General features: G+C 35.3%; 5 protein-coding genes across 5 annotated transcripts; all 5 read right to left on the reverse strand.

The window, feature by feature from the left end:
- Positions 1 to 2,848: 2,848 nt before the first annotated feature.
- On the reverse strand, positions 2,849 to 3,091 carry RO3G_17360 (transposase; the record flags this gene model as incomplete). Its single annotated transcript, XM_067671944.1, has 1 exon — positions 2,849 to 3,091. One exon carries the CDS (start codon positions 3,089 to 3,091, stop codon positions 2,849 to 2,851), a length of 243 nt encoding a protein of 80 aa, XP_067528045.1.
- Positions 3,092 to 3,641: 550 nt separating this feature from the next.
- On the reverse strand, positions 3,642 to 4,097 carry RO3G_17361 (uncharacterized protein; the record flags this gene model as incomplete). The annotated part of the gene is made up of 1 exon (XM_067671945.1): positions 3,642 to 4,097. One exon carries the CDS (start codon positions 4,095 to 4,097, stop codon positions 3,642 to 3,644), a length of 456 nt encoding a protein of 151 aa, XP_067528046.1.
- A 2,032-nt stretch (positions 4,098 to 6,129) lies between these two features.
- Positions 6,130 to 7,098, reverse strand: RO3G_17362 (uncharacterized protein; the record flags this gene model as incomplete). The annotated part of the gene is made up of 1 exon (XM_067671946.1): positions 6,130 to 7,098. One exon carries the CDS (start codon positions 7,096 to 7,098, stop codon positions 6,130 to 6,132), a length of 969 nt encoding a protein of 322 aa, XP_067528047.1.
- Positions 7,099 to 7,822: 724 nt separating this feature from the next.
- RO3G_17363 (uncharacterized protein) lies at positions 7,823 to 8,332 on the reverse strand (the record flags this gene model as incomplete). Its single annotated transcript, XM_067671947.1, has 2 exons — positions 7,823 to 8,242; positions 8,279 to 8,332. 2 exons carry the CDS (start codon positions 8,330 to 8,332, stop codon positions 7,823 to 7,825), a joined length of 474 nt encoding a protein of 157 aa, XP_067528048.1.
- Positions 8,333 to 9,240: 908 nt separating this feature from the next.
- RO3G_17364 (uncharacterized protein) lies at positions 9,241 to 10,043 on the reverse strand (the record flags this gene model as incomplete). Its single annotated transcript, XM_067671948.1, has 3 exons — positions 9,241 to 9,535; positions 9,701 to 9,874; positions 10,015 to 10,043. 3 exons carry the CDS (start codon positions 10,041 to 10,043, stop codon positions 9,241 to 9,243), a joined length of 498 nt encoding a protein of 165 aa, XP_067528049.1.
- Between the last annotated feature and the right edge of the window lie 2,547 nt (positions 10,044 to 12,590).

A 12,590-nucleotide genomic window follows, 5' to 3' on the forward strand; every position in this document is an offset into this window, starting at 1 on the left:
TATTTATATTCATGATACGGATAAAGAATTAGGACAGATTTATGATCAATTCGACAGAATAGATGATTACTATTTCTAATTATTAGTTTAGCCTGTTCCTAGCTTGTATTGTCAATTATGCTATTGGGATGGTTTCAGATAACTCTGGATGTAGGACTATTTAAGGAGACGGTACAGATGAATATAAAATCCTCTAGTTCCGTGATTGGATATTACGGCTAATAATAATATCTCAGTCAGGATAAATGTTTACATGATTAATGATGATCCGGTAAGTAATCGTCATTCCTTATTCAACATGCTCATATCATCAATAAACTATATTACAACCACGCCATACATTTGACTGTGTGAAGTTAATATGAATAGAGCTTAATATAAAAATCTAATCAAAGTCTTTTATTGATCTGTGTTGGGAATAATGTTATAAATGATTCCAAAGTTATGTCAACATACTATTCAGGATCATATCCGATTCCTTTTACTAAAATAAAGTGACTATAATCTTATGTATCCTTAACACAACCCCAGGGCATCATTTTGCTAGCTCCGTGATTGATTGCAAAATCCAGGTCATGATGTTGAAGAAGGTCACTTGGCCGTTTCCAATAGTGATCAGCATCATCAAAGCCCTATACGCTGAGCTTGGTCTCATTAAAGTACACTGTTTACTGTCAGTCACTCATTGCCTAATCCTGATGCTCCTTGACCCGTTCTAACTGATGCTACGTATGCGTTTTTGTCTGAAATGGCTTCTTTTTTTCTATCAGAAAATGGAACTCCATTGATTTCAGTACGTTAATTTCTGACTGGTATGAGATATCATAGCCAAATCCAACCAGCTCCTGGTACACCTCTTTAGAAGCCTTTAGAACCCCATTCCATGACTTTTCTTTTGATTAACCGCTTCGTCACTTTGGAGACTACTGTAGGTCTACCACCTGTGTTTACTGTCCTACTTGAAAACAGCCGTCTATGATGTATCCATCATTCATAACTCGATACGAAAACAGTATTAATAAGCTACATGATAAGATGCTGCGTAATTGCACGGTTAAACTATATTAAATCCAGGAACTAAATCACAGTCAGCCGCAGTCAATCATATACGAGTATTCTATGACAAATATAACAATAGAAGAACACGTAACCCTTATCTATTTGTCATCAGCTATATCATACTCATTAATTATTAATCCATGACATGAAATATTATCCGTGTATGAAAAGTATAAATAGAGTACAATTTTCTTATTAAATAAAACAATCTCTTTATCGAGTCTCGTCCTCTCTTGTTCCTTTTTATTCTTGGATAAATCAGTCTAGAGTATCTACTAACAGTTGATTAATGTAATCCAGGCTCCTTGGAAAGATCATACATTGATGTGGGTGCGGTTAATGCCTGTTTGTGATCGTTTATTTTCTCCTCTGACAGCCGTTTAGGCATGCGATTGACGATAGGGTAAAAAAGAGAAATAATTTAAATAAGGGAATATAAAATTTAAAATAAAGGAATTGTAAGCACTCTTAAATACAGATAGCATTCTAATCATGTCAAGAATGTGAAAAATTATGATAGCAACCGGTTGGGTCGTATTAAAATTCGTCATTTAAAACATATGTGAACAAGTAAAAAATGTCGGATGTTCATAATACTACCTTTAGCGATCTCAAATTCCACCAATAACCATTGCCCATATCCGATAATCGACAAATAAATGCACTTTCTATTGAGGTACAAACAGTCAAGGTTTGAGATAGTTTGGTGCAGTACCCATGGACAACCAGCTGTAAAACCTGAATTTTGCAATTCCTTGCAGCAGTTTTGTGACCTACTGTAAATCACAGTCAATCATATACAGTAGGTGAAAAAAGTGTTGCAACCTTAGTTCAATTCTCGCTTAATTCCATGTTCCAGGCAAACTAATGCACAGAAGCTTCTTTCCTGTTAAAGCATAAAAGTACCTTCTGTTGTACTTACAGTGGGTGGACTAATTGTCCCAGTGTTTCAACTTTTTTTACTTTCGACTCCATAGCTCAACCAATTCTTAGGGTATGCAGCTAGTTCTATGCTCATTAGAAAGGACTCAGTCCGTGCTACATTATATTAAGCACTCAGTGTTCGGAGGTTACACAGTCTGAGTTTATCAGCAATAGAAAAAAACCACCGCACTGGGACAATTTTTCCGTTTGAACATAAATTTTATTTAATAGCGGGTATGTCCCCCTTTAGCTTTAATAACTGCTTTGCAACGGTCAGGTATGCTATCTATATATCGTCTACACTCGTCCACTGCAAAAGTATTCCATTCTTTTTCAATTCTTTCCCATAACTCATGTACACCTTTAGCCTTAGTGTCATATACACTCAGCTTGAGTTTAAGGTGATGCCATACGTGTTCAATAGGGTTTAAATCGGGAAATTGGGCTGGTCAGCTATAGGTATGATCACTGTTGAAGTTATTATCCACAAACCATTGCTTAGCAAGCTTTGAAGTGTGCTTAGGATCCTTATCTTGTTAAAAATAGATATCCTCAGGATTGTATCCATAGTACTTTAAGCTGTCCATAAGGGTAGTTTCTAAGATATTTACATAATCTACAGCTTTCATAGTCCCATCATGTATCCAACAAGCATACCCAAATCCATCGTAAGTGATACAACCCCGTACCATGACACTTCCTTGGCCACCTTTTACTGTAAGGTCTAAGTGATAAGGCTGCAATGCATAGTCTGGTCGACTCCAGTAATATTTGCAACCGTCTGACCCGAAAACATTGCCTTCGTCTCATCACTAAGCACCATACGCCTCCAATCATCGGTTGTCCAGGCTTTGTGAGCCATTGCTCATGCTAAACGTCGTTCCTTGTGCTGCTTACTAAGCAAAGGCTTCTTGGCTTTAATTTTAGCTCTGAAGTTCATACTTTTAAGAAGCTTCAAGGCTGCAGAATAACCAATAGTATACCCCAAACCATTCAGATATTGATGTACTGCTTTGGCTGTCTTGAATTCACTCTTTATTACTTGTCTACGGATGTATGACTTGGTAGTTTCACCAATAGTTGCTCTTCGACCAGGGGCTGCCTTCATTCTGTTTGAAAAGAACTAGTTGATATACCTATCTAAAGTGGATTTTCTCAATCCGGGAATGCGTTCCATAACTTGTTCATATGTCATGTTACTAGCCAAGAGCAATTGGATTTGATTTTGAGCAGATTTGCTGATAGTACGAGTCATTTGAGGCAAGATAAAGTTGAGAAAGTACAGTATAGAAAGAGACAAAAAATATTGTAAAAAAAAACTGACAACGTACGGCTATTTATACTTTACATTAAAGGTATGAGTCATAGATTGTCATAAATAAGGTTGATATGCAAATTCCGGTGATTTATGATTGATAAGAAAGCGATGTTTGGAATGGATTGCAAAATAAGCGGGTAGCGGAAAAATTGTCCCAGTGCGGTGGTTTTTTTCTATTGCTGATAAACTCAGACTGTGTAACCTCCGAACACTGAGTGCTTAATATAATGTAGCACGGACTGAGTCCTTTCTAATGAGCATAGAACTAGCTGCATACCCTAAGAATTGGTTGAGCTATGGAGTCGAAAGTAAAAAAAGTTTAAACACTGGGACAATTAGTTCACCCACTGTATAAGCTCAGCCTCAACTTTAAATGGTGCCAGAGATGCTCTATAGGATTCAAGTCGGGACTTTGAGCAGGCCAATTGAAAGTATGCTCTTCTTTAAACCCATTTTCCTTAAACCAAGCATGAGCAAGCTTTGATGTGTGCTTAGGATCGTTGTCTTGTTGAAAATAAATAGATTTCTGTTGGTAACCATAGTACTTCAGACTGTCCATCAGTGTAGTTGACAGGATATGAACATAATCTGATGCTTTCATAGTACCATCCTCAATTGCGCAGGCATATCCAGGACCATCCCACGTCATACAACCCCAAAGCATCACACTGCCAGCTCTTCCTTTGACCGTAAGGTCAAGATGATGAGGCTGCAATTTGTCACCGGGTCTTTTCCAAAAGTACTTACAACAATCTGAACCCCAAACATTAAACTTGGTCTCATCAGAAAACACCATACGTCTCCAGTCATCTTCTGTTCAATCTTTGTGAGCGTTAGCCCATTTTAGTCTAGCTTCCATGTGACATTTTTTGAGGAGAGGCTTTTTTTCTTAATTTGGGCATTGAAACCCATACTGTGAAGCATTTTTACTGTATCAAAATAGCCTATCTTATGACCAATACTGTTTAAATATGACCATACGCCCTTTGCAGTCTTAAGTGAACCATTTACAAGCTCTCTCTTCAGGTAATTCTTTGTTGTTGAGCTTATAGTAGTCTTTCTACCAGCATGACCTCGAGTACGTTCAGGTGTGTACAAGCCCTTGTACAGTAGGTCAAAAAAATGCTGCAAGGAATTGTAAAATTCATGCTTTACAGCTGGTTGTCCATGGATACTGCACCAAACTATCTCAAACTTTGACTGTTTGTGCCACAATAGAAAGGGCATTTATTCGCCAATTTTCGGATATGGGCAATGGTTATTGGTGGAATTTGATACTGCTAAAGGTAGTATTATGAACATCCGACATTTTTTACTTGTTCACATATGTTTTAAATGACGAATTTTAATACGACCCAACCGGTTGCTATCATAATTTTTCACATTCTTGACATGATTAGAATGCTATCTGTATTTAAGAGTGCTTACAATTCCTTTATTTTAAATTTTATATTCCCTTATTTAAATTATTTCTCGTTTTTAGCCTCTCGTCAATTGCATGCATAAATCACTGTCAGAGGAGAAAGTAAACGATCTCAAACAGACATTAACCGGATCCACATCAATGTATGATATTGCTAAGGAGACTGGATTACATGAATCAACTTTTAGTAGATACTTTATAACGTTGTTTTCAAGTAGGACAGTGAGCACAGGTGATAGACCTGCAGTAGTCTCCAAAGTGACGAAGCGGTTAATCAAAAGAAAAGTCATGCAAAGGGTTCTAAAGACTTCCAAAGAGGTATACCGGGAGCCAGTTGGATTTGGCTACGATATCTCATACCAGTCAGAAATTAACGTACTGAATGTAATAGACGAAGATAAAAAGAAATAAAAAAGCACCAAAACGATAATTACTTTGAGATACTTTTTATTCTTGATTATATCCAAGTTAAAAGTTATCCTTTTTTCAATCAGGATTTAGGTGGAATATTTATATTCTTTTGAATAATAATTCATGGGGACGATTGATTTAAATCAATTGGTTCTTTCTTGATGTTTCATTCTGGATTGGGGCATTGTCATCATATCTTGTTCCATGGAATCTTATCTTGTATAATTATATTATAAATCGTTGTTCTAAGCTACTAGTGTTGCATTTATAAATAGTCATCCATGGAATCGTTGTTTAAGACGGCACTTGTATTTTGTTCCTGAATGGTTATTGGGTTTGAGTAAACTCGGTTACTAAATAAGTACAGAAAGACTGAAACCTAATAATGGAGACAACAGGAGCTATTAAGGCACCAATCGGATTATCGATAGGATTATTTCTCAATCATTCGTTTAGATCAATAAAGTTACCATGCAAGAAAAACAATATTCTATTCTGACATACATAGTCTCAATGCAACTTAATACATTGGATCATAAAAGAGATTATGCAAAGACTCATTACTATAACAAGTTGGTATTATATATGCAAGACATTCATTACTCTTTATGATATAATTCATCGTCAGATCTTTATGATTCAACTATGCTAGTGTTGGAGATGTTTGGTTTATAGCATAATTTATTATTTTATTATGTCTACCTACAGTGGGTGGAAAAATGGTTCCAATGTTTTTGATTTGCAACTTTAAAGCTTTATATCTTTGGAACTACAAATGATAACGGCTCACAAAAACATGCATTTTGTAGCGCAATTACAGCTAATATTACTGAAAAAAAATTTTGCTTGTACTGTTACACAATCGGGAAAAAATTAAGATTAAATACAAAAACCAACATTGGAACCATTTTTCCACTATGTGCATTATTTTATTAATATCTTGTATGACCGCCTTTCGCAGCAATTACAGCCCTACAACGATCTGGCATACTATCTATGTATCTCCTACAGTCTTCTGCTGTAAAAGTAGACCATTCTTTTTAACGCGATTCCATAATTCATGCACACCTTTTGCCCTAGTATCATAGGCACTTAACTTGAGCTTAAGGTGGTGCCAGATGTGCTCTATTGGGTTTAGATCTGGACTTTGTGAAGGCCAGTTGAAGGTATGATCACACTTGAAGTTGTTGTCCTTGAACCATTGCTTAGCTAGCTTAGACGTATGTTTAGGACCGCTATCCTGCTGAAAATAGATGTCTTGAGGATGGTAACCATAGTACTCAAGGCTGTCCATAAGGGTTGTACCAAGTATTCCGACGTAATCAGAAGCCTTCATTGTGCCTTCACTAATCCAGCATGCATAACCAGGTCCGTCATAGGTAATACAACCCCATACCATAATGCTACCACCCCCTCCTTTAACTGTTAAGTCGAGATGATGGGGTTGAAGTTTATCATCAGGTCGACTCCAATAGTACTTGCAACCATCTGAGCCGTAAACATTAACTTTTGTTTCGTCACTGAATACCATACGTCTCCAGTCATCGCTTGTCCAGTTTTTGTGCTCTTCCGCCCATGCTAGTCGTCTTGCTTTCTGAACCTTAGTCAATAAAGGCTTTTTTACCTTTATTTTAGCATGGAAGTTCATGCTTTTCATAACCTTAATGGTGCCCGAGTAACTGATAGTGTGGCCAGTGCATACTAGATACTTATGAACAGCCTTCGCAGTCTTGAGGGTACCATTAATAATCTGCTTACGTATATAAGACTTGGTGGTAACACTTAAAACAGCCTTTCTACCAGGGTTTGCTGTTACTCTACCAGGAGAAAACTTGTTGGCATATCTGCTTAAGGTGGATTTTTTTAAGTTTGGAATACGTTCCATTATCACTGAATATGGCTTGTTCTGTAAAACCAACGATTTGATGTTTTCTTGCTTGTTTTTAGAGAGAGCGCGAACCATATGTGTAGTGGTACCTTAAAGCTTTGATATATAAAGAAAGAAAAGGAAAAAAAAATGTTTGACCAGGGATAAATTAATTTTATAAGTCAAATAGGCTTTTTCGGCGATAGTCGGAATACTATGACTCATAATTAGCCAAAAAACTCCGGTGGAAGCTCCACCAATTAACAAATACAGTGACCCACAAAATTGTCCCAATGTTTCGTGATTTTCTCTTCTAGAGCATGTAGAACCATAGTTATTAAGCTAATGTACACCTTGTTGTACATCATTCAATAGCCAAAGTCATGTAGAAGCAAAAGACGTGACGCGAATTCAGATTAAGACAGCGCCAACGGAGATAGAGGGGTGAAAAAACTAGCGGTGCATTGGGACAATTTTGTGGCACTTTTGAAAAAAAAACAAAATGGTTTATTTATCTGACATTAATAGTCAGTCCAACGTCCTTTGTTCTTGATACATTGTTTTATACTCTTAGGCAGTGTTTCTATAACCTTTTGACACTCTTCCGGCTTCATTAAGTCATACCAAACTTCAGTTACTCGTTCGTATAATTCATTCATGCCTTTTGGTGCTGTTTCATAATTATTCAGCCTTCTCTTTAACAATGACCACATATTTTCAATTGGATTTAAGAGGGGACTGTGCAGGCCACTCCAGGATGTTGTAGGATTGCTCTTTAAGGTATTGTTTTACTAATTTAGACGTATGTTTGGGATCATTGTCATGCTGGAAGATCACTTGATGTCTTTTTAGTCCCTAGCTTATTGGTTCCATACTCAATTGTTCGCTCCAGTTCATCCTCCAAAATCTCTTTGTACAATGTTTTATCCATGTTACCATCGATTTTGCACATCCAACCAACTCCAGCATAAGTAATGGTACTCCACAGCATGATATTACCTCTACCGTGTTTTACAGTCATCTTCACATGATGCGATTTCAGGCTTTCTCCGGATCGAATCCAAGTCCAGGTCCGTCCATCCGAGTTGAATCTGTTGATTTTTGTCTCATCCGACCAAACAACACGTTTCCAATCATCTATTGTCCAATCCTTGTGAGCCATACACCAAGTAAGCCTCTTCCGGATGTTTTTAGCACTAAGCAAAGGCTTCTTTGGCTTCTCAATAGCACCAAGGCCGGCCTTGCGAAGGGTTCTGCGCACGGTTTTAGCACTTACTTTTCTTCCGGTGTCTTTTTCTAGCTCCTTAGCCACCTTTGTTGCACTAGACATGCGGGTTTTGGTCACTTGGCGCACACAATAACGCTCATCAGCCGCAGATAGCACCTTGGGCCGACCAGCTTTTGGCTTTCCAAGTCCAACGCAATGGGTTTTTCGGAGTCTCCCAACAGTACTCTTACTTAGGCCAGTAACACCTTCCACTTCCCGAACCGACTTACCTTGTTTAAGTAAAGAAATTGCTTGAACGAGTGTATCTTGAGAGACTTGTTTCATGTTGAGATATAATGGGCGAGTAATAAATTAGTAGGAGATTAAAGCTTCAGCAATGAGTAAAGATCAACTTAGAGTCATACGATGTGCATTTGTAAACAGTTTGGTACATCTGTACAACTTGTAGGTCGATATTTCATCGCTTTTCGTTTTTTTTCAAAAGTGCCACAAAATTGTCCCAATGCACCGCTTGTTTTTTAACTCTTCTGTCCCCGTCAGCGCTGCTTTAATCTGTCTTTGCATAACATTATATAGCTCTACATGACTTTGGCTATCGAATGATATACAACAAGGTGTACATTAGCTTAATAACTATGGTTCTACATGCTCTAGAAGAGAAAATCACGAAACATTGGGACAATTTTGTGGGTCACTGTAAACTTATCTACAGTTGTAGTGGAAAAATGGTTCCAATGTTGGTTTTTGTATTTAATCTTAATTTTTTCCCGATTGTGTAACAATACAAGCAAAATTTTTTTTCAGTAATATTAGCTGTAAATGCGCTACAAAATGCATGTTTTTGTGAGCCGTTACCATTTGTAGTTCTAAAGATATAAAGCTTTAAAGTTGCAAATCAAAAACATTGGAACCATTTTTCCACCCACTGTATAACACTGAAATCAATGGAGTTCCATTTTCTGATAGAAAAAAAGGAGCCATTTCAGACAAAAGTGCATACGTAGCATCAGTTAAAATGGAACAAGGAGCATCAGGATTTGGCAATGGTTGACTGACAACAAATCGTTTACTTTAATGAAACCAAGATCAACGTATAGGGCTTTGATGGTGGTGATCACTATCGGAAAAGGCCAAGTGACCTTTTTCAACATCATGACCTGGATTTTGTAATCCAGCATGAAGCTAGAAAATTGATGTCCTGGTGTTGTATAACCTCTGAAGGACCAGGATATGCTTGCTACATTTGCGATGGAAACTTGTACTCGGGTGTTTACCAGCATATTTTGAACACTACGTTTCGTGATACTATGAAGTACTAAAATTTCGACTGGTCCAACATTTACTTTTAGCATGACAAGGACCCAAAGCACAAGGCATAATTCACAATGGCCTAGTTATGTAGTAACCAAGAGAGCTATATTAACGATTGGCCAGCTCAGAGCCCGGACTTAAATTCAATCGAGCACGTACGGCATCCATTGAAGTTGAAGCTCAAATATTACGAACGTAGAGCAAAGAATACGGATATGCTTTGGGAACGAGTTGATGAAATATGAGTTGACTTCAATAAATAACTTCGCGAAAATCATGTGGATAACATTTCGGAAAGAACTCAAGAGATTATTAATAGAAAAGGAGGACCAACTAAATATTAATAAATAAGTTTGTTCTGTGAAAATTTTCATTTTTTCAAATTTTCAAATTGCGCGCTCCTTACTTCCTTCAATACTTATCCAATAGGGCTTAAACTCTTTCAAAATTTTCACGACATGTAGGAAATTTACTATGTGGGAACAGAGGCAGTTTGTACCATTGTAACAGGATGTGCGCTACAAAAACCGAGAAAAATGGATTCCTTGCAGCATTTTTTTGACCTACTGTATGTCAGAATAGAATATTGTTTTTCTTGCATGGTAACTTTATTGATCTAAACGAATGATTGAGAAATAATCCTATCGATAATCCGATTGGTGCCTTAATAGCTCCTGTTGTCTCCATTATTAGGTTTCAGTCTTTCTGTACTTATTTAGTAACCGAGTTTACTCAAACCCAATAACCATTCAGGAACAAAATACAAGTGCCGTCTTAAACAACGATTCCATGGATGACTATTTATAAATGCAACACTAGTAGCTTAGAACAACGATTTATAATATAATTATACAAGATAAGATTCCATGGAACAAGATATGATGACAATGCCCCAATCCAGAATGAAACATCAAGAAAGAACCAATTGATTTTGTTGTAGAACAGTAACTGATTGTAGTTGACATTAATAAATATAAGTCTTAATACAAGATCATAATTAAAATAAAATAAAATACAAGTTTATTTAAATAAGATCATACAACCAATTCCAATTAAACATGTTCTTTTAGAATATGTATTGTATTCATGAGAGTTCTTTGATAAGAAGAAGTATCAACTAAAATAACCAAATCCAATCCAATGTCAGGAATATTGCTAATCTTTCACATAATTGAAATAACGCGTAAAATAACGTTATTCAATTCAGTGAGGAATTCCCAGAATAAAAGATAATCTATGACAGACATACAAAAGAACAAATGAAAAGTTTTCATAATCATAATTATAGATTGTGGTATTTACACATGTAATAAAGTAATAATGTAAGTTACTACGAACAATGGTCCTCCAAATTAGGAATATCGGACATTGTATTACGCCACTTCAAATAAAATCCCGATCCACTCCAGAATATTCTAATAAGTTCTTGGATCAGGATTAATAATTACTTCTTGATAAGAAGATGTTAAACTATGCCAATCATATAAATAACTCATTGTCTAATATCGATTAATAATCAATAGTCATATACTGTAAATATTAATATTTAGCCGTGATTAGAAAAGTATAAATACCCTCATATTTTTAACTTGAATAAAGGACAATCTACTTTGAGTCTCACTTATTTTTATATTTGTTGATTGACTTAGTACTTTTTATATTATAAAACCTCAAATATCACATAGATAACACTTGCTAAAGTACCTGAATATTAGAAGAACGATCACAATAGAAGATATCAAGCCACTCACTCAATAAGATATAAATACCTGCCTTCAATTAGAATAATTTTTACTTTAACTAAAACTGAAATAAAGATCAGTCTCAAAAAGTACCCAAACTGTTTCTTGATCTTTGTTTTTACCTTTTCTTTTACTACTTAAACCATTATACAACATCTCAAAGCAATTATCGTTTTGGTGCTTTTTTATTTCTTTTTATCTTCGTTTATTACATATTGTAATTTTGCTTCCTTCAATGGCTAGTAAGAGTTTACAGTTTTGAAATAGAATAAAGTTGATGAAAAGAATAAAAAAATAAGACTTGAGTTAAAGTTGTTGTAAACATAGTTATTTTCTATAAGATATCAGTTGTATTAAAATAAATAACGATACACAAAGATTAAACTATGATTGAACAATTCCACACTTTTCCAAATTTAGAACAATAAGATCAGTATTTGTCATCCTAGCGAGTCTAATCAATTGTCAACCCCAAAAGTAATTAGATCAAAGTTAATTGACTGGTTATTATTTCTATTGTTCAACTTCAGATGCATATATTAGAACATCGACAAGCTTTAGCTTAATCATTGGTTCTTCAGCACGACATCGTTGCCGAGTCTATATCTTTTATATCTACGCTCACAAAGAATATAAATAGATGCCAACTTTTTATCCATTAAACGGGGCTCTTTTGCAATATAAAGAAATCTGCAATAAAGAAGGATTTTAATTTTATATTGCTGCTATTGTTTTTTTGTTTAATTTTTTTATTTAATCTTACGATTAAAACAGATCAAACTGTTTTGAGTAAAGTAAAATAAAAAGATAATATAAAAGGGAATTACAATGAAGTGTATATGCTTCAAGGGACTTCATGTTCTTGATGTTAAGTAAAATAAAAGAAAAATAAAAGAGATTTACTTCGAATGATATTTATTTTTAATAATCAAAAAGTAATATGAAGTAAGTAGAAACAAGTTTATGTAGAAACAAAAGTAAGTAAGAACAAAAGTAAGTAGGTAAAGTATAAGAAATATTGAAGTTATTTATATGTTTTTGGTTTTTCTGATTATATGCTGTTTTTGATGATTTTATGGATATTCTATATTTTTTTATATTTTTCTGGATTTATCTGTATTCATACGTATTTGTTTGTATGTTCCTGGATTTAAACTAATTGGAGAGAGAAAAGTCGAATGCTGCCAAAGTTTGCTGCATTGTGTTACACCGTCCAAAATTTTATAGATGTCTTCATCATTCTCGTTACAATAAAGAACGAATTGTAACATTGCCAAAAATAGAAAACAAAAGACATTGTAACTTTA

The sequence above is a fragment of the Rhizopus delemar genome, genomic scaffold, assembly GCF_000149305.1.
Source record: "Rhizopus delemar RA 99-880 supercont3.45 genomic scaffold, whole genome shotgun sequence".
In the NCBI taxonomy this organism is placed as follows: Eukaryota; Fungi; Mucoromycota; class Mucoromycetes; order Mucorales; family Rhizopodaceae; genus Rhizopus; species Rhizopus delemar.